Raw genomic sequence first — 27,268 nt, 5'->3', positions numbered from 1 at the left:
GTTAACCAGTATACAGACTCCCTTCAGAGCAGGGATATAACAGTTGTTAACCAGTTTACAACTTCCCTTCAGAGCAGGGGTATAACAGTTGCTAATCAGTATACAACCTCCCTTCAGAGCAGGGGTATAACAGGTGCTAATCAGTATACAACCTCCCTTCAGAGCAGGGGTATAACAGTTGTTAACCAGTATACAACCTCCCTTCAGAGCAGGGGTATAACAGTTGCTAATCAGTATACAACCTCCCTTCAGAGCAGGGGTACAACAGTTGTTAACCAGTATACAACCTCCCTTCAGAGCAGGGGTATAACAGTTGCTAATCAGTTTACAACCTCCCTTCAGAGCAGGGGTACAACAGTTGTTAACCAGTATACAACCTCCCTTCAGAGCAGGGGTATAACAGTTGTAAATCAGTATACAACCTCCCTTCAGAGCAGGGGTACAACAGTTGTTAACCAGTATACAACCTCCCTTCAGAGCAGGGGTATAACAGTTGCTAATCAGTATACAACCTCCCTTCAGAGCAGGGGTATAACAGTTGCTTATCAGTATACAACCTCCCTTCAGAGCAGGGGTACAACAGTTGTTAACCAGTATACAACCTCCCTTCAGAGCAGGGGTATAACAGTTGCTAATCAGTATACAACCTCCCTTCAGAGCAGGGGTATAACAGTTGTTAACCAGTATACAACCTCTCTTCAGAGCAAGGGTATAACAGTTGTTAACCAGTATACAACCTCCCTCAGAGCAGGGGTATAACAGTTGTTAACCAGTATACAACCTCCCTTCAGAGCAGGGGTATAACAGTTGTTAACCAGTATACAACCTCCCTTCAGAGCAGGGGTATAACAGTTGTTAACCAGTATACAACCTCCCTCAGAGCAGGGGTATAACAGTTGTTAACCAGTATACAACCTCCCTCAGAGCAGGGGTATAACAGTTGTTAACCAGTATACAACCTCCCTTCAGAGCAGGGGTATAACAGTTGTTAACCAGTATACAACCTCCCTTCAGAGCAGGGGTATAACAGTTGTTAACCAGTATACAACCTCCCTCAGAGCAGGGGTATAACAGTTGTTAACCAGTATACAACCTCCCTCAGAGCAGGGGTATAACAGTTGTTAACCAGTATACAGACTCCCTTCAGAGCAGGGGTATAACAGTTGTTAACCAGTATACAACCTCCCTCAGAGCAGGGGTATAACAGTTGTTATCCAGTATACAACCTCCCTCAGAGCAGGGGTATAACAGTTGTTAACCAGTATACAGACTCCCTTCAGAGCAGGGGTATAACAGTTGTTAACCAGTATATTACTTTTATAAATTGTAACTTGGATGGAGAGTTGTCTCATTGGCACTCATACCACATCTTCCTATATCTATATACAACCTCCCTTCAGAGCAGGGGTATAACAGTAAACATTGTTAACCAGTATACAACCTTCCTTCAGAGCAGGGGTATTATACAACCTTCCTTCAGAGTAGGGGTATAACAGTTGTTAACCAGTTTACAAACTCCCTTCAGAGTAGGGGTATAACAGTTGTTAACCAGTATACAACCTCCCTTCAGAGCAGGGGCATAACAGTAAACATTGTTAACCAGTATACAACCTTCCTTCAGAGCAGGGGTATAACAGTTGATATTTGCAAATACAATTCTTACTCCTTCTTCTTCATGTAACAAGGTTTTAGTACAAGCAAACATGTTATGTCCCTCAAGTGAGAAACCTATAATTCTTTTTGTTATTACTTATTTGTATTAAGAATGAAGTGTAAATCATTGGACATTGGTCATCTATCATAGTGAACATTAAGTACATTTGATCATTTGTCCTGACTATGATGTGTATCAGTACTACCTCCTTGGACCTGCTATTTTATGTTTTTGATGCAAACAATGTTCAGGGTTTCCTAGTACAAAGCATGTTTTTTGCCATATCTAGGGAAGTGTAGTGTAGGGTATGGATTTATGGGATCTACTCACAGCTCTTTTGTTTCACAGATGTGAGGTTATATATCTAGCACAGCAATACTTAACATTTTCAAGAAAGAGAGACAACTCTTTCCCACCCATCTTAGGTCATAAAATAACATTTAGAATTTAGCTAAAAATCAGTCTACATATGTTATTTTAAATACCAACTCACATGTGCTTGTTATATATTTTTCTGTTTTCTCAGTTGAATTTGCTTTCTGTTTCTTCTTTGGACCTGAAAACATAATTAAGAATTTGTTTATTTGAACATTTCTATAATATTATGATAAATTATGACATCTTCAATAATTCTATAAATGTAAGCTTTCAGCTGAAAATAACTAACTTGTTTAGACAGATAGGTACTTTCAATATTGTTGGAAAATAAATGAACTAGTTACTGTATCTATATTGTGCTTAAACATCGAAAAAATTTGGACAAAGATCTTACTTAATAAAACTCATCATCTAGTATTAAAAGAAGTTGCACATGATGTCATGTTAAGCATACCCCAACTCAAAATTTAAAGTAATGGAAAACAAGAAGCATGTGTCTTCCAGATCAAAAAAGCACTCACATATTACAATTCATCACTATCAAGCTGTTGACCAAATAAAAGTCAATCTAATCAATAATTCCAGAGACACATGAATGGTAAGACTATTAAACTTCATAACTGTAATTGTGTTTAGTTTAAGCAAGGCAACTTGTACACGAAAGATATATATAGAGAAACTAGAGAATGAGCCAGACATGTCATACAACTACTGACAAAGTTCCTGACTTGGACAGGCAATTGAAAATTTGGCACTGGTTAACTACCTCCCCTTTTAAATATCAATCGATACAGTAACAAAACGTACTATAAAAACCAGTACAGGAAAAGCACTTAACTCTACTGTAACAATATAAATCATAACAAAAACACAAAATAAGCTACAAATTACACTGTAATAAAGAATGCTTGCAATGACTTAAAAGCATAGATGTATAAAGCCAGCTAAAAGTACTTAACCATCTTCTGACAAAACCCTTCTTAGAATAAATAAGTTCAAACAAATTGACCAACATACATACATACAAACAACAACTTTCCAACTCACCATGACCCCAAAAAGTTGGTTATAATAATATCTTACTTTCAGATCCCTCCTCATTGTCTTCTTTTTCATCACCATCTTCCTCATTGTTTGCATCATCCCCATCATCCATATTTTCATCTGATTGGTCTTCTTCAGCATCCCCTGTATTTAATGGAAGGCCTGTATCTTCACTGTCAGACTGACTCTCTAAATCTTCATCATCATCTTCTTCTTCAACTACTTTATCAACTTTTTCAGGGACTGTTTGCTGTTTCTCTGAAATTCATCCATTATACGTGTTTGAATAAATATAAAATATAAAAATATAAATATATATAAAATTGAGTGAAATTTGACTATAGAGAATTTCTTCTACCAATCTACCAACCTAGATTACTGCAGCAATCTTTAAGTCGAAAACTTCTTTTGCCGCCTCGTAATTTAACTTTATAATTAACTATTATTATTAAACTATGAGTTGTGCACTTAGCACAGATAACTTATTTTCCAATTCTGGTAAAAGATGGTATTTAAATTGTATCAATTAACGGATTCAAATTAAAAGTTAAAATAGCTACTATTTATCATCGTGACTCCTAAGGATGCAGATTTTTGTATCCTTTGGGTTAGAGCATGAGAGATTTATGAATATTGTACTATGACAGCAGATTCATGTAAATGTAACCAATTACTGTCTTTTCACTTCATGTTGTAGTAACAACATTTCTGTTGAAAAGGACAAATAGAATAATCTTCACATATCGTATAGTATATTATTTCTTTGGACATACTAATAGATAATTGATTCATATACTAACTTTTTTTCTTTTTTCTTTTCTTTAGGTCTTTATTTGTTTCAACTTTATATATATCTAAAATGCATACATATACCAGTGAATTACATTTCTATAACATATGAATAATCAACTAATTCTAACTCAATTAATCACAATCTTAGATAATTTCATTACAATTAAATAATACAAATATCAAGACATTCCTTATACTGTGGATTCATTTATTTTCGTGGGTACCAATTTTCGTGGATTGAGGAAAACTTGCATTATCGTGGATATTTAATTTCGTGGTTTTGCCAAAGTCTGCATACAAGCCTATAGAAAATTTGTTATTTTTGAACATTTAATTTCGTGGTTCACCTGCACCCATGAAATCCACGAAAACTGGTATCCAACGAATAATAATGAATCCACAGTATGTAAGAGTTGGAGGTTGATAATTACAAGACCTCTAATTGTTTAATATATTTTAGCTCCTTCCGTTGCTGTTATCTCCAATAACAATTTCTGGAAATCATTAGATTCACCTTTAACTTTTGTAAAAATTACCAGGTCCGAGTTGGACACACATTTTTTCGGCAAGCTAGTCAACATGAAAACAAGTATTCACTGTCTGGCTAAAATATAAACAGTCCTTTATGGTAACTAAAGAGGTAGACACTAGGTCAGTTCAGTCCCACTAACTTATAGAAAAACTTTGTGGTCTCCCCAAAACAGATGAAGACTGTTATTAGGTGTGACTTTGTGTATTTACTGTAAAGACAACCCCTGCAAGTGCTGAAAATCACTGCCATCACCTAATCTGAATCTTTTTAAAACAGCATTCAATGCCAGAAAAGAGATTTTAAGGTTGAAGTATTCAGAAATAAATAATAGTCAGTGAGAATACACTCCCGGACAATGGTTCTTACATCTATGTACATGTTAACCCCAAAATTATATTTGTTAGATAGTACTTTGATTATGCTGAACTAGCTGAGTATAATTTTGATTAATCTTATTTTGACTCATTTACTTTAACTCTTGACTGCGCAGGGACATATGTGTCCCTCGTTAGACAATGGAAAGCTTTAGGAAAGTTTTCCAAACAGTTTAAGAATAGTTACCAACTTGGACTACTTGAATCCCCTTAAATCAAACGAATAAAAGTATAACATCATAATGACAGATCTGAAGACAGAAAATGCAGTTTCACAATGTATTCTGAAATTCTTTGCACAAAGTAAAGAGTAAATACTGCAAACAACACAACATTCATTTTAAAATGTAACGGTCAGAGGGTAATGCTGCTTAACTAAAAATCTCTTTAAATCAAAATTTGTTCATGCATTTGGTGGTTAAATAAGTCAGAATAAATCAATAAAATTCAGTAAGACAAGAATAGTGAACCTGATTTTTCTGCTGCTTGACCAAATCTGTTTTGTTGCACCTTGAGTAACTTTTGTTTCTTCCCCGAATTTTTTAGTTTCTTTAACTTTTTTAAACCTACAAAAGAAAAACAATTTATAAATGCAACATAATAAAATGTAATATTTTACTGTTTAAATCATGATCTTACCAAGTTACCCATACTTCCCCTTTGACAGCGGAAAAAACCTAAAACTTTGCCGAGCTTTTTAAATACTTAAAATTTAACTGTTGAGAGTGGAGAAATATTGCAATTTACGAGTTATAGTGGTGGAATCTGTTCTAAATATTTTAGACGATATCTAAACAAAGTTTATCCTTCCTTTGAAAAGATTTGCAGAAATTTGTGTTCTTTATTTGTAACATCATCAGGCATGGTCGTCTTTTTTCATGACGTCACAATAGGAAATTCAGAAGAAACCAGGAAAATTTGACGCCATAATTAAATTTCGACAAATCATTTGCAGAGAACGAAGTTTTCTCGAGAGATGAAAAATATTTTCTCACACGGAGAGAAATGTGAATAAAATGCTCCGCTGGGGCGCCTCTTGATACGACCGCAGAGGTCGAAACCTGAACAGTTGGGGCAAGTATGGACACAACATTCAAGCTTGATACAGCACTGAAATTGGATTGTGATTAAATATTTGACACAGCATAGGTTTCTGACACAGAATGAATGTGGTCTAAGAAAATTTTAATTTACCTATTCAAACCATTTTATTATTATTTGCTTTCATATATAAATCAGAAATAACCAATTTAAAATGGAAAATTTTAAAGAAAAAAAAAGGAAAATAAAGGAACCCCCCCCCCCAATTTTTTGAACCCCCTTATGATTCATCACCCCAAAACTCAATAACAGCCTTCTCTTTGTGGTATGGTACCTTGCAGTACAATTTCAGAGAGATCCATATACTTGAACACAAGTTATTGTCTGGCCCCAAATTCCTAAACGTTTAGGGAAATTACCCCCAAACTCAAACCCAGCTTTCCCTTTGAGATATGGAACCTTGTAGTACAATTTAATAAAGACCCATACACTTACACACAAGTTATTGTCCTGAAACTAGAAAAATGCTTGTTTTTTGCCCCTTTTTGGCCCCTAATTCCTAAAATTTACCCCCAAACTCAATTCCAGCTTTCCCTTTGAGATATGGAACCTTGTAGTACAATTTCATAAAGATCCATACACTTACAAACAAGTTATTGTCATGAAACTAGAAAAATGCTTGTTTTTTGCCCCTTTTTTGGCCCCTAATTCCTAAAATTTTGAGGAAATTACTACCAAAATCAATCCCAGCACTCCCTTTGTGATATGGAACCTTGTGGTACAATGTCAGAGAGATCCATACACTAACACACAAGTTATGTCTGGAAGTTACAAAAATGCCTAATTCCTTTACTGTTGGTACCATAACCCCCAAAATCAATCCCAACCTTCCTTTTGTGGTATTGAACCTTATGGTAAAATGTCATAGAGATCCATTCATTTAAACTAAAGTTAGAGTGTGAAAACCAATGTGTCTTCGGACGACAACGACGACGCCGGAAGACAACGACGACGCAAACGTCATACCAATAAAAAATAGTCATAATCTCTATTCAAATTTTAATAAAATTTGCAACCATAATTACCCTTTTTAAAAATACATCATACAAATCTTAAAATATAAAATGACATACATAGTCATGGCTAAAATTAATATTAATTAATAGTAACTTTTAAAAATAAATTGACAGCTTATCACCTCAAGACAATCATCATTTCTTAATACATAATTTACAAGCAGTGTAAGGGAGGTAATCAAACATTGTTGTTTTAAACTGGGATTGGATTACTTCCCTTAGACTGCTTTAAATTGTCTTAATTGTCCTTTAACCAGAAAAAAAACTTGTTTTCCCCCTTTTTTGCCTCTAATTCCTAAATGGTTTGAGCCATAACCCCCCATAGTCAATTCTAACCATCCCTTTGTTGTATGGAAACTTGTGGTATAATTTCAGAGAGATTCATACACTTTAACACAAGTTATTGTCTGGAAACTACAAAAATGCTTATTTGGGCCCCTTTTTTGGCCCCTAATTCCTAAACAGTTGGGACCATAACCCCCAAAATCAATCCCAACCTTCCTTTAGTGGTTATAAACCGTGTGTTAAAATTTTATTGATTTCTATTTACTTATACTAAAGTTATGATCCAGAAACCAATGTGTCTTCGGACGATGACATCATACCATTATACGATCCCAAAAAATTGTTTGCGGTCATATAAAAAGCATGAAAATTAGAAAAAAACATGATTAGTATTTGTAAAGACCAACTGTTGAATATACTGGTAATAATTCTGATTAAACACTTACATTATTTATTAAACACTAACATTATTAAAAGTTTTAAAATTTAAATTAAATGGACTTTTGATACTTTTGTCTTAAGGGTTTCCCTTTCCCTTTTATAATTTAGACAATGCCACATAAAGTGGTTTTAATCTTTAATTCTATTTAGCCTAGATATTTTACAAATTCTTTTATTTCTAGCAGTTTTGTTATATCTTCCTCTTTCGATATAAGGTAAGTTAAAAGGGCTAAGTCTCATTTTAGCTATAAAAGAAAAAAACTTCCTTTTGAAACCATCTATGTTGACAGAATAAACAAATACATACATGAAGGGACTCTTGCTTGAAAAATATCTATTTTTTCAATATTTTTTTCAATTCTGGTCTTGTAGGTTTTTTTTGATAATGCACTGGAGTTACTTTTAAAAAAAATTCAATAGTTAAATTTGAATCCTGGGCCCAAAAGGAGAACCCAAGCTTGTGAAGACATGAAACAATACCAATAACCCAAGGATTTCTTTTCAAATTGCTTTAAGCAAATCATATGCTAATGTATGTTCAGATAAAACCAAATGGTCCAAATACTTACTATGCCAGGGAAACTGGCACCTATAGTATATAAATCTTACTACATAAATACTGATAACTGTACATACATGTACTATCAAACAGAATTTTTGCATCACTCTCATTTCTTTTATGAGATTCATAGTGGCTAATACACTACTACATGACAGCGACATTCAAAGTTCTAACTTCTAAGCTGTCTGGTTATTGTCAAACTGTGTACACTGTTAATTCTAAATAAAATATCTGGTAGTATATAGTGGATAGTTTACTTGCTATTATACTGGGGCACCATTCCGGCCATGGAGATGAGGAAAACAGTGCTAATCAAAGAAAACTTTAAAAATAAGCTTATTACATTAATTTTGTATGCTGCTATCCTATGTCAAATAATAAATTAGCTTTTGAATCCGTTTCTATAGTTTATTTGCACACTCCTTCATTTTCATTTAATAACAAAGACTTTTATTTATAAAAAAAATCTTTATTTTATATAATTGCTTTTTGTATTTTAATACTATGCGCATACAAGTCATTTATGTGTTCATCAAAAAATAATTTTTTTTCTCAATTTCCTCATAAAAAACCAAAAAAGGTACTTCAAAGAAAGAAATTAAAGATAACAAAAGAAATTAAATTACAACATATGTGTTTTTCTTGTTTCATTAGTAATAAGTCTACACAGAAGTTGTACACACCAGTACATTTTAGTACTATCATCTGCTTTGTATGTCAGAAGTGTACATAACACCAGCGTGAAAGTACCAGACTAACTGCATCTTAAACAATTTAAAAAGTAGAGACAAATTGATGTGTTTATTGAATGAATTGAACTTTATACGGTACCCATTGCAGGGACCACGCTGGGCTTTGCTAATGTCACAAACTGTGATTTTTTTATTTTCATCAGGCGACAAAATACTGCTGCTGGCGATATTTCTAGAGCCAACATTTTCCCATGTCAAAATTTTCATTTTTTGATCATTACCGATCGGTAAAAGTAAAAAAATAAATTGTAAGAAGTTTTACCTGGCGACAAGTTTATGACCCCCCCAAAGCTAATCAACGGTCACAACAGGTGTCCTTATCTGTTGTTACAGGTAATCCGCTTATCTGATGGGTCATTAATGGGTCATCAACATTAATTCATTCAAATAGAATCGGTCAGTAGGCAGTTGTCATTTCGTATTGAAGAAATTTTCATACAGCAACACAATTTGCAACTTTTACCGAAGTTTCATGATGAAAACGTAATTGACAGAAAAACAAAAACCATGATAAGTATTGAATACTTCAGATCTGTCTACAAACTTCTGACTTTAGGATTATATGTTTAAGAGGTCTTTTGAGTTATGGGCAAAGTAACTAGGGTCTTGGTAGCAGGATGGTAGGGTGCCTGGGTCATTTTCTGTATTCTTTATCTTTTATACAAATTTTCTCTATTATGTATATTTTAACACTCATTATTCCCTTTTCTTCAGTTTTTTGCCCATTTTTTTCATTCTTTATTTTCAACTTTAAAATATTTTCTCTATTCTGTAGCATATACAGACCATAAGCTAATTATAAGGACAGGAACATTGATCAATTGTGTCACTATATAAGTCCCATTAGTCTCTAATTGGAGACATACACAATCAATTAAAAACATACAGTGTGTATCTTTTGAAGAAAAACAGCTGTTTTGTTTTAATCTTAATTTTCATGCTGATGAAATACTGACAAAGAAAATAAAAGTACACATGTTTTTTTCATGTTCATGTATTTAACCCTATGCAATAACTAACTTAGTCTATTAATATTATGTTAAGCTGCTACCCTAAAAAGGTTGGTTTTCTTATCATGCAAAAGTGACTTAAGCCCTCAAAATCCTAGTGTCAGGGAACCTGTTTGTTTCGTTCTTTAACAGAAAGGAAGAAAAAACATAAAATAACAGGGCAATACATTTCATGACAAATCATCACTTTAAGTTAAATGAAGTAGTGTCAATGTTCTCCCCAGGATTTTTAGATAGCACCAGGGAAATCAAGGCGACAAATTAGATATATGCATCGAACATAATTTGTACCATGTCGCAATTCTTTTCCTCTATCCTCTTTAAGGTTAGTTCCCATAGGGCTCTTTCTATTTTTATTACCTTTTATCCATTTGAGTTTTTCTTTTCTTTCGTACCTTGTTTTGTTGACATTATTGCAGTGAAAGAAATTATATATTCTTCATTCACTCATAGGCATGAAGCACATTATCAATTATTATTACTACATGTTTTTGTAGTATGAGGGTGGTTTTTCATGACATTGACTGCCTGATAAGCCTAGCATAGATGGTACAATGTCTATATAATACTGGTTTGATTTTATTGGGAGTATTGGAGATATTACCTCTGATTTATTTAATTTACAATGTATTTTTTCTGTATGTATATAGAATTTTAATTTTTATGAAATTACATTTCATTTTAATAGTTAGCAATCATTTGTTTACTTATCAATTTATTCAATATTTCAGTGAGTAAACATATTTTTAACATGAGAATTTCAAATAGAAAAAAAAATAGGGGAAGTAACTCTTTATGGATTTATTATGAAAACGGTGTTTGCTGTTTAAAAAATACTCATCATACCTTTAGGTGAAATGACAGAACCTTTTCAAAAGTACCCAGACTGTGACTACCTATAGAAAATCCACTGCCAAATGGGAAGTAAACCGGCAGTCAAAAATGAAAGTTTTTTTGTTGTAAAAGAGAAGGAAGTTTATTTAAAAGAGACAGGATATATAGTGCTAGCATGGACAAATTGCTTCATACATAATAAAAATATGCATAATTATCAATTATTATTATTTAATGGACCAACAGTTAATCTTTTATCAAGTGTAAACAATTTTTCAGGATGTGTACAACTAAAGGCATTGTACATGTAAATGTTCAAATTAAAATTTCCGATTACATCACTGGTCTATGCTTGGGTGGTGAGTGAAGCCATATAATTGTTGTTAGAAGTAATATATTATCTCCATATCAATTAAAACACAAAAGAAACAAGTTACAAGTGCTAATTGACTGGTTAAATCCAATCAGCAACAGGTAACCCTCATCAGGCAAATCAATCACCTGTTGTAACTATCAACATGCTGGTTAAATTTCACCTGTAATTTTATACCACAAAAATAAGATTTAACAAGTCACAATTTTACCGAAAATTATAGCACCACTGAACAGAAATAAAGGACCGCAGGAGGACTGTTAGGACCATGCTTGGAAATTATAGGACCAAGGGTCTGTGGTGCTTTAAGGGCCTGTAGAGAACACTGAGTGTACAAGAAATTCAAATTGCACATGATTTAGTAGAGGAAAACAAGACTCTAGCTGTCTCTAAAGTTGGCTCCAAGTTTTCCAAACTGGTGACAAAATATAGCAGCTGGAGATATTTCTGGCTCCAACTTTAAGGGAGCCAGAGCAGCCCCTGCAATTGGTTATAATTAGTTCCTAGATCTTATATTATTATTATTAGTATTCATGAACAAAATCTGTTGGAAAGAATTTACTACCGACATTGAACGAATTGACCAACTCTGGGATGAATTGACTTATCATCATGATCATTCACATGAAAGAGGACATCATAATTTTTGTGAGAAACAGAAATTTCAATGAAAGTTTTAAAGGGAAATGATTTTGTATCGCCTGTTTGTGTGAGTTATTTAGCCAGGTTGAGCTATACTAGTTCAAACTGCAGATTACAGAACATGAAAATTATCATAATGTCATATATACGTCGGTTTTAAAAGCTAAAAAGAGCTTATGTCTTACTGTATTGTATGCTGTTCTAATATGCTGTTCTAGTATGCTGTTCTAATATGACGATCTATATATATCATCAACCAGTATCATCAACCAGTATATTCACAGTATATCGACTTTCAGCGCAATCGCATTTTTACACAAAATTTGCTGTTCCTGTAACGCCCATCTTATTTATACCACCAGGTAAAATCAATTTGCGACAGTAAAACCCACGTTATATGTAGGCCAAGGTATCTCTATTCAAATGCAGAATAAACAAATCAGTCCATTTAAGTTATTATTTCGGTGTAAAATTTCGTAAAACGAAAATCCTGCAAAATGATGTTAGTCTTTGGCTATTAAAAAGGCAACGTCATATATATGCTTCTGTCTTGAAATGTACACACCAGGCCTTTTCAGGTTTCTTGTATGCCTCAGAATGTAATATAATTAGATAAAAAGTTTTTTTTATGAATAACATATTATTATTGAAATTATTATATGGGTTGTAAAAGGAACAAAACAGTATCGTGTGTAACGGCTTTCATGTTTGACAAAATTACCATATTTTTCCTTTTAGAAACGAAATAATTCATGGTAGCTGTAGATTTGTTTTCATTTAGCCATGGGTTGGGCATTTATGTTCGCTCGGGATGAAATAATCAAATATAAATGCCCAACCGATGGTTAAATGAAAACAAATCTACAGCTGCCATGAATTATTTCTTAATTTTAGCGAGTTTAAATAAATTTGATTTGATTTAATTTATCAACTTTATAGCTTCTTAAAGGACCACTTCCTTCGGAAAAAATTAATATTGGTAGCGCAATTTGTTCCTTTACCTTTCTCTGAATTATCTTCCATATCTATAAATTTTGTTAGTGGTCAAATAATCGTTCAATTCTGTAAATTTGCCAAAGACAATTTCCACACGTGCTAATGTTTCTCTTTGGTCAACGTTTGCTTTCAACTTAAATATAATACGCATTTCTTCGTTTACCCAAACATTCCTGTGATCTTCTAAATTTCCAAATTAAATATGTCCTTTTCGATCATTAAAAATATGCATTGGTTCCGTATACAATTGAGATGAAAAAGCGTTCAGTAATATAAGTTTCATAATCACTTATGACAAAATATTTCATTAATTCTAATAAATTACTAAACAAAGAATCAACTGATTTATTTGTGGAAGTGAATATTTTGTATTCGAAGCACTATCATCGGAAATTTAGGGCATAATTTATCATCTGTACTTCATCAATATTGATACGAACAACAACCCAAAAATATGGCCGACGAAACAGGTGCGTATCTAATGACGCCAGAAATTCTTATTTCATTTGTTTACTGACCCAGACATCGACAGAGTAAAAAAATATAAATAGAAATTTTCTGTACCAAAATATCCTGTTAGAAAATTTATTAGACATTACAATATTTCCAAATTTCAGATATATGCCGACATACTTTAATACAGCGAAAAGTGAATTGCTAGTGTTCCGATTTTTGCATGAAATTTTATTGAAACAAGGACCAGTTACCGTCACTTATTAATCTATGAATCTAGTCCCTAAATTATAGAAAGGTCCTATTAACATGATTAAAAAAAAAATATTGTCAGATTTTGCTGTTTTGAGGCAAACAGAGATGGAAGTTTATCAGATGAACCAACAATATTGTCATTCAGTCAATAAATTCAGAATCTCAATCTGAATAGATCTTGAATTTATGTCACCTGAAATCAACAAGTTACACTGCACTGATGGGGATCATGGAAATTGTTCTAAAATAAACCTTTTTTTATTCCTTTGAAGTAAATTTTATGTCCAAAGTAAGCTTACATGTAGATATCACTTTATTTGAAAACAGTAATTTTTCTTCAACCAAGGGCATCTTAAAGTGACGATGTCATGTTCCTGCATGCTTATCTTCCCTTCACGTGATAAAAGAACAAAAAAAAAATCAAGATTTCTGAGTTGATTTATTGGATCAAACAAAACCAAGTTTTTAAAAATAGAATAAAAGTATTTTTATGAAGATAATAGCAATTACCCAGTATGCCGTATTTACACAATGTTTCCGTTATTTCAAAAAATGCAAGGTGACGGTAACTGGTAACTAACAGTAAATGGTCCTCGACCAGTAGACACATACAGTACAAATTTCGCGAAAGGCTTCCCAAACTCCGAACACCAAGTTTTTTCTTGGTGTGACACCAGGAAACTCCGACATCCCTCCCTAAATTCTCGGAGAAATTTGGGAGTATTCCCTCCGACTTCCGCGTAAATTCGCTACCTTTTGTTTATTGTATTAGCGACATCTCTCCCAGTCCAGTGTGACGCGGTGTCACACCAGGTAATTAATTGCCCTAATCCTTCTGATCTATACCGGCACGCGACAGTCAAGGTATGTGAGATTACTTATGTAATTAAACATTTGTATTTCCTGTCTATTGATAATCAGGTTATATTTCTGATTGCTTGAAACAAATAAAAGATTTAAAAGCAAAACGTTGTTGTTAATTCTTTCAATTACACTGTACATTTAAAAATAGTTTTATTAAAAAAAAACTATATTTGATTCTTACCTCGTTTTTTTTTCTGGTCAGTAAATTAATATTTAATTTACAAAAGAGATATACTTGTGTAAAAATAAACGGAGACTTGCGCTGAATAAATGTGGGCAGTTTAAAGGAAAATTACTTGTCTCAAAGTTTTGTATACAAGTAAAAAAGAATATATTATTCACTATTCGTTATGCTAATAAGTCCACGCCATTTTCATTTTACGATTACAAAATTACTTGAAACAAATTAAAGATTTAAAAGCAGAATGTTGTTGTTAATTCTTTCAATTGCATTAAAGTTTTATAACAAAAACTATACTTGATTTTGACCTTGTTTAAGTTCATCGGTAAATTATTTTATTTACGAAAAGAGACATACTTGCGTAAAAATAAACGGAAACTAACGCTGAATATAAAAGTTAGCAGTTTAAAGAAAATTACGTGTCTCAAAATTTGTATATGCAAGTAAAAAAAGAAAATACTATTCACCATTCGTTATTCTTAATAAGTCTACGGCATTTTCTCTTTACGATTTGTTGGCATTACTTTAGGATAAATAATTACATTTCGGCTACAACAGGAATACTTCTATAGCTGCATCAACTCATCGTTGCATAATGTTCATTTACGCACAATGAATGTAAACTTGTGTGTTGTATAAAGGACTGATTTTTTATTTTTTTAAAAGAAATTAATTGCCGTGGGAAGACGATACACATCTCAGTGATCAACAGTCCGTGGTTGAACTTTGTACTTGACTTCGCTCACAATATTGAACGCTAAAAATAGTGACATCAATTTTGTCCACGAGATTTTTATTTGGCGGGAAATATTATCACGTAACAGTAAACTCAGGTGACCTTTCTGGATGACCGTGGGAAAATTCATTCGGGGTTTAAATTTGCTTTGGAATGATTGACATTTGTATGCCTTAAGATTGAGGCTCTAGAAGGTCCTTTTACAATTGATTAACCGGAATCTAAAATATAATTCTTTTCTGAATAAACGAACACCAGCCTTTTAATTTTAAGTTTCTCAGTCAACACAGGACATAAACCTGGACATTATTTATACGTCCATGGTCAACAATATACATAAATGGTAGATGAAAACAGAATGAATGTCGTTCAGTTCCTGTTGGGCGTTGGTAGAGATCCTCTGTGAAAATGTGTAGATCGTAAAAATCCGATCCACATTTTTTTCACATATTTCTTTCTTGTAGAACACGATATAATTTCATTTAAATATTCTATAGTATTAATTGTTGAAATACTTCTATTTTAAATTTCGCCAAGGACTTTTAACGAGCAGTAAAAGACGGATTGCGCCCATCCAATTTTATTTTAAATAATAAAGGATCAATAACAGATCATAACAGAGATAAACAACACATGATTTTTTTTCTTCATATAATTAAATTAGGTTGTGATTATTGTGTTGTGTCTGGGCGGGGAATGTCTCTCAGTGTTGTGTTTTTATGAATATAGGGCACATTGCATACAAAACGTTTTCCCTTCGTTCAACAGAGTTGTCACTTTACAGTTTCTTTTCTGAGTTCAAATATTTCAAGTCGGTAATCTACCGAGGTAGTGAAACATAATATTTTACATTGCAAAATAAATTGAAAGTAACAGAGTTCACTTGTTGATCCGATAAATTAACTCTTGGGTTTAGATTGGACAAATTACCGTAAAAACATCATTTTGTGTTAAGCCAGTTGATATTTATATATTGAACAATTAATGAACCGGATATTGCTCACTGAGTAGGTCATAAAAGATTCTAATTGTAGTAAAATCGTCTTTGTTGAAAAAAACAAAAATTATGACCTGACCGGACTATAATAAAAATACAAAATAAGTGTTTTATTCGTATTTTTATACGTTTGTACGTTTTATTTCAAATGACAGTGACATGGGGCAAATACATACAAGAATAATTATCTTATTTTGAATGAAAATGTCACATTTTGATCTGTCAAAGAAAGGAAATTTTAATACCGTGTTTTAAAGAACACAGGTGCAATCAAGATCGATTAAATGTACAAAGGTAATAAAATCTGGCTAATCCGATTATGTTGTCACGCGTCATTATTTTCAGTATATCCGATGGGCAATAAACCAATTAACAGCCACGCGGTGTTGGGAGAGAATCTTTGGAGGAAATTGGGAGTATAATCCGTGATTCGCGGTGTGACACCGCTACACTCCGAAATCCGTGATTAGAGTTCGCGATTACAAACTCTCTGTGCGTACTGTATTTACATGAATTTAAATGAAGAGATATAATGAATTAAACTTTCAAACAGTATTACATTGTAGGAATGAAATCATCTAAATTAAAAAATGAAACTTGATAAAAGCAGAATTGCATGCTACTTTAACTTGGACTCTGCTTTAATGTGGGCTATATTGCAGGGGTGGTTTTTTTAATTACCTGCCTACGACAGCATACATGTATATGGTATCAGCAGAAATTCAAATTGTATGTTTATGTCGGGATATATCTGAAAATGTGAAATTTGTAAGGTTTAATAAAATTTCTAACTGGATCTTTTAGTACAGAAAACTTCTATATTTTTTTTTAACTCTTTTTGATATCTGGGTCAGTTAACACTATAAATCATTAATAGTAAAGAGAATTTACAAAAGAAATAAACATATTGATGAACACATGTAAAATAAAAACAATTTAACATCCAAATATTTTACAAGTATGTCTATGAAAAATGAAATTAAAGATAAAAAAAACTTTTTGAATGACAAAACTTACATGATATTATATAGATATTTGTTGTGATAGGGGAGGATGAACATAAACTATGATATTAATTGATATAACCACATTTACAACCTAAATGAAATTAAGACTAAAACTTTTTGTTGAGCCTGCACCATTTATGTCATGGAAGCGAGACATAGTGATCCTACATTCTGTTGTCTTCTGCAGGGTCAACATTTAGGTTCAGTATGTGGTTGAAGTTTTTTAGACATGGATAACTTTGTGGAATTTTTTGAAATTTCAATATGGCAATAATTGATAAAGTTAATTACTACATGTATATGGAGACTAGTTTTATTTTTGTTCTGGATAACTACATGTGTCACATGTGGGGCAGGATCTGCTTACCCGTCCAGAGCCCCTGAGGTTCTTGTTTCTCAGTCATTAAGTTTTCTATGTTGTGTTTTGTACACTGTTTGTCATTTCATCATTTTATCTTTTTTTGGCATGAAGTCAGTTTGTCCTTGACATTTACATTTAGATTTTAATATACCGATAGTGTCTCCAGACTCTCTTTTTTATGTCTCTATTTTGATGTATATCCTTTATCCTGTTGGAATAAACCATAGAATGAAATATGGATTGTTATTTATTTCTGGTTAGATCTTATAGAGCTTATACCGTTTACATAAAGTATAAACAGAAAGCATTTTGATCTGTTTACCATGGTTACTAATATTCTATCTCTTTTTTTTTATGTTTTGTATACTCAATCAAAAACTTCTAAAATTTACTTGATAGCTTCCATTTGCTTATTTTTATATTAACAAGGAGATAAAATATAAGTAACAGATCCATGTGCTTTCTGTTTATATTATATGCATATGCAATCACAACTTAAATTATTATGTACATGTATATTTATTTTGTTTCGTATTTTTTGCTAAAAATCCCTGCGGTATCACTAATTAGTGACAAGAAGTGTCTAGAAACCACAATAGACATATTTAGCATCAAATAAGAACTTAGAGAGTTAAAACATTATTGAACGAAAGAAATGTAATGTATAGAAAAAAGCATGCATAAGTGACAGTTAACAGGTGTGATTAATTGTTGTATTATCAAGATTCAAACTTTATTGCCACTTGAACTGACAGCTACAATGTAGTCTCATAAGTTTGACCCAATCCAATGTATGAAATAATTATTGCATTAATGTTTTTAAATTGATTGATGGATTGATTGATATTTTCTTTAAACCACCTTAGCGAAAAAGGCTATATCTGGTAGAATAATGACCGAGTTTGAATACATGTATCTTTAAAAAAAAATTTAATCGTTGTTTAAATAGGATTATTTTTTTTGTACAGATGTCCCTCCCTTGGAGGACATGTCTGATTTGTTACAGAAAGTTCAGATAATAAAAGAACAAAGAACAAAGACATCTTCACAGAACAAAGGAAAAACAGAAAAGGTAAGGAAATTTTACACAAACATATTAACATGGGGATGTGTATAAACTACATGCATTCTGTTTTGCTTAGAAATTTATTTTATCTGGTGGAAATGTGAGTGATTTCTTTGTTGTAAAATTTGCTCTACAATTTTCTTGGAAAATGCATTCAAAATATTTTTCAATTAAATTAATAGCTTAATTTGGAGTAAGCTTTGCATGAAATATCTTTTGAATCACATATTTTAAAATTGAAATCAATGTTGGTTGACTCCTTGCAACAATGAAGATTGATTAATAGATTTATTTATAATAATGCATGTAGTAATATTGAAGTTACTGATGTCAAATTTTTAACACATTCTTTAACCACTTGGAAGAGCATACTTTTCGTAGTGATATGTTATTCCTTTGATCATTATTTCTGATCTTAAATGAAACATTGTTTTGCCAACAAAGTAACTTGGCAATTGTTCAAACAAACCGGTTGAAATAGGACTTAGAAACTTTTCACTTCAATGCCTTCATAGTAGTTGATAAAAAACAAGACAAAACTGTCTGTTGATACCCCTTTCAATATTATGTATAATAACAGTTAACCTTTCCTGTTAACCAGTGAGTGTTGTCTGTAACAATGTTGTTGACATTTTTTTAAGGAAAGATTAGTAAAAAACTTTAAGATTTAGTGTTTGAATTTACAATTGAGATTTGATGAAAACTTGGCATTAAAGGTTCCTTATTGCATTCCCTAAAAATTGCAACTGCTACTATTAACCATACAATTTTAAAAATACCTTATCTTTACCTTGCTGGAACTTTTTGAGATAACTCTTTTTAGAGACTTTATCTGATAACTCTGATCATTTAGTTATCTCCCTTTCAAGATTATTATTTTATATAGTCAGTACAATGTATATGCATATAACTGACCAATACAGGCTTCTTGTAGTCTGTTGTTAATTTAATATTGTACAAAATGTATGTTGGTGATAATTGTTAGTAGTGTAATGTAGATCCACATCAGAAATATTAGTATAATAGCATAAATAAATAAAGAATTTTTATATTTTAGAACATTATTTCAAATGGACACTGTACAGTATCAGACAAATACATGGCACCTGTCAATAAACCAGCACAAATTCAATCAAAGCCTGAAAACACAGTACCAAAATCAAACACAAAACCATCAGCAACAGTATCTGAATCATCCTCTGGATTTGGAGGCATGAAAAAAGGATTTATGTTTGGTGGAGGATCATCAAAACCCAAATCATTTCAAGAAAAAACAAAAGAAGCATCTGTACCATATGTAAAGAAAAAGGAGGAATCACTGAAACTTGATGAAGTACAGCAAGCTATGAGTGATACCATAACAAGCAAGAAAGGTTAGTTTTTGGACATGCTCTAATTAACATGCATTCAGGGTTACTCAATAAGCATATATATATATACGAAACTGTATTTTTCGTAACAAAAATTTTGTGGTTTCAAAATATTTTGTTTTTAGTTTACTATCATGGTCTTTTTAATTTGATTTTTAATAGTGCTCTGTTTTCGTATTTCTGAGTTGTTATATAAAATATGTACACTATTTCATTCATTGTTCAATTAAAATATTAACTTGAATATTTTGAAAGATCCATTGGACATCTATATACCTTATTGCTATTTGTTTACCATTTAATTTACAAGATATCACAGACATGTTGACACCACAAGAGAAATAACTGACACCAAAGTGCAAAAGTGATTTTTGTATGATACAAAAGGGTCAAATGTCATAAAATCTCCTCAATAGGGCAAGTGTCACAGAATCACAAATAGCGATAAGGTCTATTGGAGTTTCTGTAAAATAACACAACATTTAAAGGGTTCAGACCATGCATTTGTCCATTTTTTAACCTCTTTTGAAAGAACATGTACAACCCTGTAAAGAATCTGACAAAATTTAATGCCATTGAATACATGAATAAAATTTGTTCAATTGTTTTTAGCATTTCATACTGTATACTAAAAATGTATAAATATTCACATTACACTATTGTCTTTTAACAGATGAATGGATGACAGATGATTTACTAAGTAAGGTAGAAAAAAATGAATCACTTCTAAAGAAACTACAAGATCCTAGGTTTATGGAGGCAGTGAATATGTTTCAGACAAACCCAACTGCTGCCATGGATAGATACAAAAATGATAAAGAAACACAAGATGCATTTATGCAGTTTTGTGGATTTATGGGTAAGACATTGGATTGCATAAAATTTGCAACAAGTAGCACGATGCAAAATGACATAGTATTTCAAATTGCTTAGTTTCGTAGAGTGCAAAGAGGCAAATTAAGTCCAATTCTGTCCATCTTGTAAGCCTTAAAAATTAGGTTTTGACTACACACATTTATAAGCTTCAATGATCCTGCTAACACAAAGGCATTGTTTAATGCTCAGTTTAAATCTCTCTTTCAGTTAATTGAGCAAATTTGGGTAATGTCTGTTACTTGGATTAAACTTACTGTCAAGTTATTGCCCTTAAATGGCTTATTTTATTAATTTATCATCATTTTTGCCTATTACATGTGTATATTGAGGTTTATTTTAGGTAGAGAGAAACTTTGAATAGCAAAAGCAATCAGCAAGACAAGATCTACAAATATAGAAATTTGCAGAAATAGAGAGTTGACTCTTATAGGAGTGTTGTCATTAAATGACAATGTTTACTCTTTTTATACGTTCGTTTACGGGGACGTATTATGGTATACCTTTGACCGTCTGTCAGTCCGTCCGTCCGTCGTCAACATGTCGGACATTAATTTAAAAACGCTTTAACCAATTTGCATGAAACTTTGGTGAATTGTTTATATATATTGACGTGAGCTCCCTTTCATTTTTTATCAATTTTAGATTTACCGTTTCCGAGTTTTGGGGTTTTATTCATTAAAAAAGGGGGGATTTTCCAGTTTTCAGACAATAACTCAAAAACAATTTCACCAATTTGCAAGAAACTTTGGTGAATTGTTTATTTCTATCGACATGAGCTCCCTTTTGATTTTTATAAATTTCAGACTGTACGTTTCCGATTTATGGGGTTTTATTCATTACGAAAAGGGGGATTTTCCAGTTTTTCGGACAATAATTCAAAAATGCTTTCAGCTTTTTTTATGACACTTTGGTAAATTGTTTATATCTATTTTTGTAAGCTCCCTTTTGATTTTTATAAATTTTTGATTTTACATTTCCACGTTATAAGATTTTATTTGTTTATAGACTGACAACAGATTTACTAAGTATTGCACAACAGCAAGAAATCTTTCATATAACCAATTTCAAGTTCTCTGACTACATTTATTCAGAAACCTATAATATATCAAATATTTAATTACAATCCAAATTCAAACCTGTATCAAGCTTGAATATTGTGTCCATTTTTGCCCCAACTGTTCAGGGTTGGACCTCTGCGGGCGTATCCAGCTGCGCTCAGCGAAGCAGTTTATTTGTATTGTGGACAAAACTAAAGAAGATAGAGACAAACTGTAAACAGAAAAAAATGAAGATTTTTATTTCATTAAAAACTTACCATTTGCTGGGTTTTGTGATCCAAGATTGTGAAAGATTCTCATATTTATTAAAAAGAACTCAAAATATTTGAATAGTATTGTATTGAACAATTTGGTACTCAGAATTGAAGGGTTATGCAAAAGAATTAAGAAACAAACTCCCTTACAATATATCGTTTAACCAATGTCATTTATTAGGAACTTACCGTAATCCAATAATGTAAAACCATTTGCCTTGTATGTTTGAATACTTTTCTCTCCCGACTCATCTTGAAATAATTATATTATTAGACTCAAAAAAATGTTAGCATATAAACAGCTGATTATCACATAATTTTTACCATGAATGATTGTTAGCTTCTTTGTTGAAACATAACATCAGATAACATGAAAATGAACAACAATCTAATTCACGACACTTAATGGAGTGAATTTGAAACTCCTACAACCACAACCTTCTTTAAACCATAGTTTTGATTCTTGGATTTTTTAATTTTTTTTCAGGAAATCATTTCACAAACATTGCTGACAAAGATGATAAAACAGAAGAGAAGACACCACCACCAAAACCATCACCAAAGATAATAGAGGAAATAGATCCCACAGACAGTAATAAATACGTCCCTTCAAACCCGCCATCTGCTTCAGAAAGGGGGACAATCCTTACAAGACAGTCACAAGGTGGTGCTGACATGTCTGTTAGAAGTTCAACCAACCCTAAACAGGCTACAGCAGAAGATGAGAACAAAATGCAAGAGATTCTCTCTCAACCAGATGTGATGGAAGTTCTAATGGATCCTTGGATACAAAATTTATTTCATGTTTTAAGAACTGACCCAGGAAGTGGACAAAGGTAAAGTGAAATATATTTATTTGATTGGCCATTTTGGTTTTTTAATTCAGTCTTTATTCATTTCGAATATGTATATTACTAATTTTGTTGTTTATATAAAAGTGAAATCTCATGTAACCTTTGAAACATTGCACTGAGATGCTAAGAGTTTTAAGTATTCTATGAATAAGGCAGTGAGTGGCCATATTTCTCATTCTTGTGTTGTCACTACATGTACCCTTTCAGGTTCTAATCAGCATCACTGTAAACAAATAATGAACAAGTTGAACAAAAAAAAAAACTGTAGTCTATAGCCCAGTTTTCATGGACAGATAATCTTATGAAAATATGGGTTAAATTAAAACTTCAAGCCAGAGTTGTAGATGGAGGAAATTTAATCGTTCTTCAAACACTGAGCCAGAATCACAGTTATCAGCTAATCAAATCATAACTTTGGAAAAATGGTATGATTGTGAAATTTGTAATTAAATACAACTAACTGAGGAATGTTTTTGTTGTACACTTAAAAATTTGGCCATCCAAATTTAGACAATCATCAATGAATTATACAAATTGACAGTTACAAAAATTACATCCTTTTTAGCTCATAATTTTGGCTCTTTAGTGAGCTATTCTCATCACTTGGCATCTGCCATCCATCATGGGCCAAATTTAACGAAAATCATCATTTGGTATCTAGTTTAAAAATTTATTTAACCCCCACCAACCAACATGACTGACATGGCTAAAAATAGAACATAGGGGTAAAATGCAAGTTTTGTCTTCTATCTTAAAACTACTATAAAAAGAGGATATCGACAGTGGTAAAATGTTCAGAATGTTGAGATCTACCAACTGTTGCCTATTATTTTGAAAATTATAATAGTTAGATATACATTGTAAATAGTATATAAAAATGATCAGCAAGACAAATTCTACAAATAGGTCAATGAGGTCGAAATTGTCAGTTGACTTATTATTTGAGTTCTTTCTCTTTAATAACAATTTTTACCAATTTTGTTTTTGTTTTTCTTGAAAACTATGATGGATAGATAGACACTTTAAATAGCAAAAAAGATCAGCAAGACAAGATTTACAAATAAGTCAACATGGGCTAAATCCTAAGGACCTTATTGGAGTTAATGCTCTTTTATGGCAATTTTTACCATTTTTTTTAGTTTTTTTCTATTATCTTGAAAATTATAAAAGATAGATTTTTGTCATGAATTCTTTTCTAGTCTACAATGTAGGAGAGTGTCCATTGTTGAAGATGCACATAGACCTAGGTGATTGCATATTGACACAGTCTTTTAAGAGCCTCTAGTTCAATATTATGATAACATATAGTGGATGCTCTGACATTGTTAACTTTTGTGCTCTTTTGGTATCTTCCTCCCCTTCTTTTATGTATAAAAGATCACAAGTTAGTTTTATATATATATATATATCTTATTATAAATCTTTTTATATTAAAAAAATAATTCATTTCTGTAATCTTTTATCAGGAAATGATCTTATAAATATCTTTTCTGTTAAATTTTAGGATGTTATCAGATGCTGACAGTGAGAAGAAAAAGGAAATAAAGAAACTTGTAGATGTTGGAATGTTGCAGTTTCAGACATGATTTGATGCAACCTAGATTTTATATATTCCAAAAATCATTCTATTAAACCAAAAGGAGTTGGTATGAAATTCAAAAGTGGCAATCCAAAAAGAAAATAAAAGCTTTGTATGAGGAGAAAATTGAACATCCAAACATTGTTCTTATAAACAAAAAGAAGTTGATACGAAATACATATGTATCAAAAGACTCATACAAAATTTGTGTGGAACAACTTTCATCAAAACAACAATAATCATTTTATATATATCATGCAAATTAATTGATGTGAGAACTTTTGAATGCCATGTTAATGCCATGAAATGAGTTGTATTAATTAATATTTTAACAATGTCATAGATTGTATCATTCAACTTAACTGCAAAAATCTGTGATTGAACCATCCAAAATTAAAATAATTTGAAAATAAGAAGATGTGATATGATTTCTAATGAGACAACTTAGCACAAAGAGACCAATCTATGTAGAAGTTAGCAACTATAGATCACTGTATGGCCCTCAACAATGAGCAAAACCCATACAGCATAAGTGAAGTGGACAAACAAACAATTTTATATATATCTGGCTGTATCTTCATCATAACCTCTAACTAAAACCACTCAACTATTGACTATTTTTGTCTCGCTTCAACGAAGTTGAAAAAAAGCAAGACTTCACTGTACTGTTCCGGGCGGCAGAGGTGTCAGGTGACTGTCAACAATGTATTAGTTTGTGATTAGTTATCAAAGGTACCAGGCTTATTATTTAATACGCCAGACGCGTTTGTGATTAGGTCAGTTTATAAGGAACCACTAGTGGTAGCCCCATGATATTTGGTATGAAGTTTTCTTAGCATTGACACAAACAGATTTCCATGGAGATTCTTTAGCTGCACCTACACAGACATAGTCTGTTGACTTTGAAACTTTTGCTTAGTTTACATGTATTGATTTGTGATTGTCAGTTTATTGGGAACGATGCTGTCCTGCACTCATATATTGCTTTACTTCATGGACGATTTCATACAGCAGCATCATAGACCTTACAGGAACACCCTATCTTGTGCAATGCCAAGTACAAATTGTACAGAATTACAAAGCAGAAAAAAATTAAAGAAACATTTAAAGGGGTTGCTTCAAACTTCAAATACAAGACGAAATGATTGATCAACATTGTTATTATAACCATGAACAATAAGTCTTTTAAACCAGAAAGAAAAATTTGAAAGTCAATTCATTAACTAGTTAGTTTCATGAATAATTGTAACTGTAAAAAGCTGGTTGTGAAATGCAACATTATTTAGAATTTCAGCCTTTGAAATCATACTTCCACAATTAATCTCTGTATATTTTGATAAAATAAAAAGTGCATGGTTCAGAAAATATAATTTAAGAATAAAAAGCACAAAACATCACATTGTTTATCGAATATTGTTTCTGTTAAGTAACGTCACAAGTCGTTTAATGTTTATATTTCCATAAGACAGGTTTCATCTTACCTTGACCTCATTTTAATGGTTCATTGGTCAACATTAAGTTTTTGTGGAAATGCATTTTTCTCAGATATTGCAAGAAATAAGTCAACTATAAATGTTAAGTTTATGCAATATCTATAGTAAAATCTTGATGTTAAAAGACTTTCAACATAAGATTCAATCATGATCAGTTAGCATGCAAGGCATCTTAGTGTATACATTTTTGTTTTTTTCCCCTTAATATAATATTATCTGGCTCAAAATGATTTGATTAAAAAATAATGTGAATTCTAATTGTTACCAAACTTTGGATAGATACAGTTATGATCCTTAATCCTTGAAAGTATTAAGTACATCTATGGCATTGAGCTAAATTTGTGCTGCATCAGAAACATATAAAGGTATATATATAATGACAATGTATACAATATTTTATTAGCACAAATGCAATTACATGTATAGCAATTGGTAAAGGCTCAAAGTAGTACATTGCATAGAAACACATTAAATACAAAATACAAAATTACAACAACTAAATTATATAAATCAATACTTTCTGAACAGGAGATTGATATTTAATATTATTAATGGTTTTGTAAAACATTATTTCTAACTTTCAACAATTCAGAAATGTGACCCACTATTTAACAATAGTTTTGACAGTATGCTTGCATTATTTATATTTCTAAAATTTGTGTAAAATTTAGACAATTTTGTCAAGGATTTCTCTTTCCTTTTAATATTTAAGGCAGTGCCAAACAAGTGATTTTCATCTTCAATTTTGTTGTGTGTACACACTTTACAAAATCTTTCATTTCTTACCATTCTGTTGTACATGTTTCTCCCTCTTTCTATTTCAAGGGAATGAGCACTTAATCTCATTTTAGCTATAACGATCAGACTTGAAAGTAAGTTGATCAACATACGGTGTATATATAAAAATAAGAAAATGTGGCATGATTGCCAATGAGACAACTCTCCACAAAAGACCAAATGACACAGAAATTAACAACTATAGGTCACTGTACAGCCTTCAACAATGAGCAAAGCCCATATCGCATAGTCAGCTATTAGAGGCCCTGAATTGACAATTGTAAAACTATTCAAAAGAGAA

At 31.8% G+C, this 27,268-nt stretch overlaps 2 protein-coding genes across 2 annotated transcripts in view; one reads left to right on the top strand and one right to left on the bottom strand.

Annotated features, from left to right (window-relative positions):
• The window catches only part of LOC127724666 (uncharacterized), a 70,001-nt gene extending 57,039 nt beyond the window's left edge, over window positions 1-12,962 (bottom strand). The window contains exons 1-5 of the mRNA XM_052231703.1: window positions 12,792-12,962; window positions 5,245-5,340; window positions 3,877-3,930; window positions 3,116-3,334; window positions 2,148-2,210 (exon numbers count right to left, since the gene is read on the bottom strand). Of these exons, the coding sequence (XP_052087663.1) occupies window positions 2,148-2,210; window positions 3,116-3,334; window positions 3,877-3,930; window positions 5,245-5,340; window positions 12,792-12,813 (454 nt within the window). The 5' untranslated portion in view covers window positions 12,814-12,962. The remainder of the gene's footprint in view (window positions 1-2,147; window positions 2,211-3,115; window positions 3,335-3,876; window positions 3,931-5,244; window positions 5,341-12,791) is intronic.
• A 206-nt stretch (window positions 12,963-13,168) lies between these two features.
• Window positions 13,169-26,094, top strand: LOC127724716 (uncharacterized). Its single transcript, XM_052231807.1, has 6 exons — window positions 13,169-13,256; window positions 18,609-18,712; window positions 19,764-20,079; window positions 20,750-20,935; window positions 22,752-23,100; window positions 24,623-26,094. Exons 1-6 carry the CDS (start codon window positions 13,241-13,243, stop codon window positions 24,702-24,704), a joined length of 1,053 nt encoding a protein of 350 aa, XP_052087767.1. The 5' UTR covers window positions 13,169-13,240; the 3' UTR covers window positions 24,705-26,094.
• The last annotated feature ends 1,174 nt before the right edge of the window (window positions 26,095-27,268 follow it).

Source organism: Mytilus californianus, unplaced genomic scaffold (assembly GCF_021869535.1).
Source record: "Mytilus californianus isolate M0D057914Y unplaced genomic scaffold, xbMytCali1.0.p SCAF_14, whole genome shotgun sequence".
NCBI classification, from domain to species: domain Eukaryota; kingdom Metazoa; phylum Mollusca; class Bivalvia; order Mytilida; family Mytilidae; genus Mytilus; species Mytilus californianus.
The sequence above is the reverse complement of the archived record's forward strand: the minus strand, read 5'-3'. Positions and strand labels throughout refer to the sequence as shown.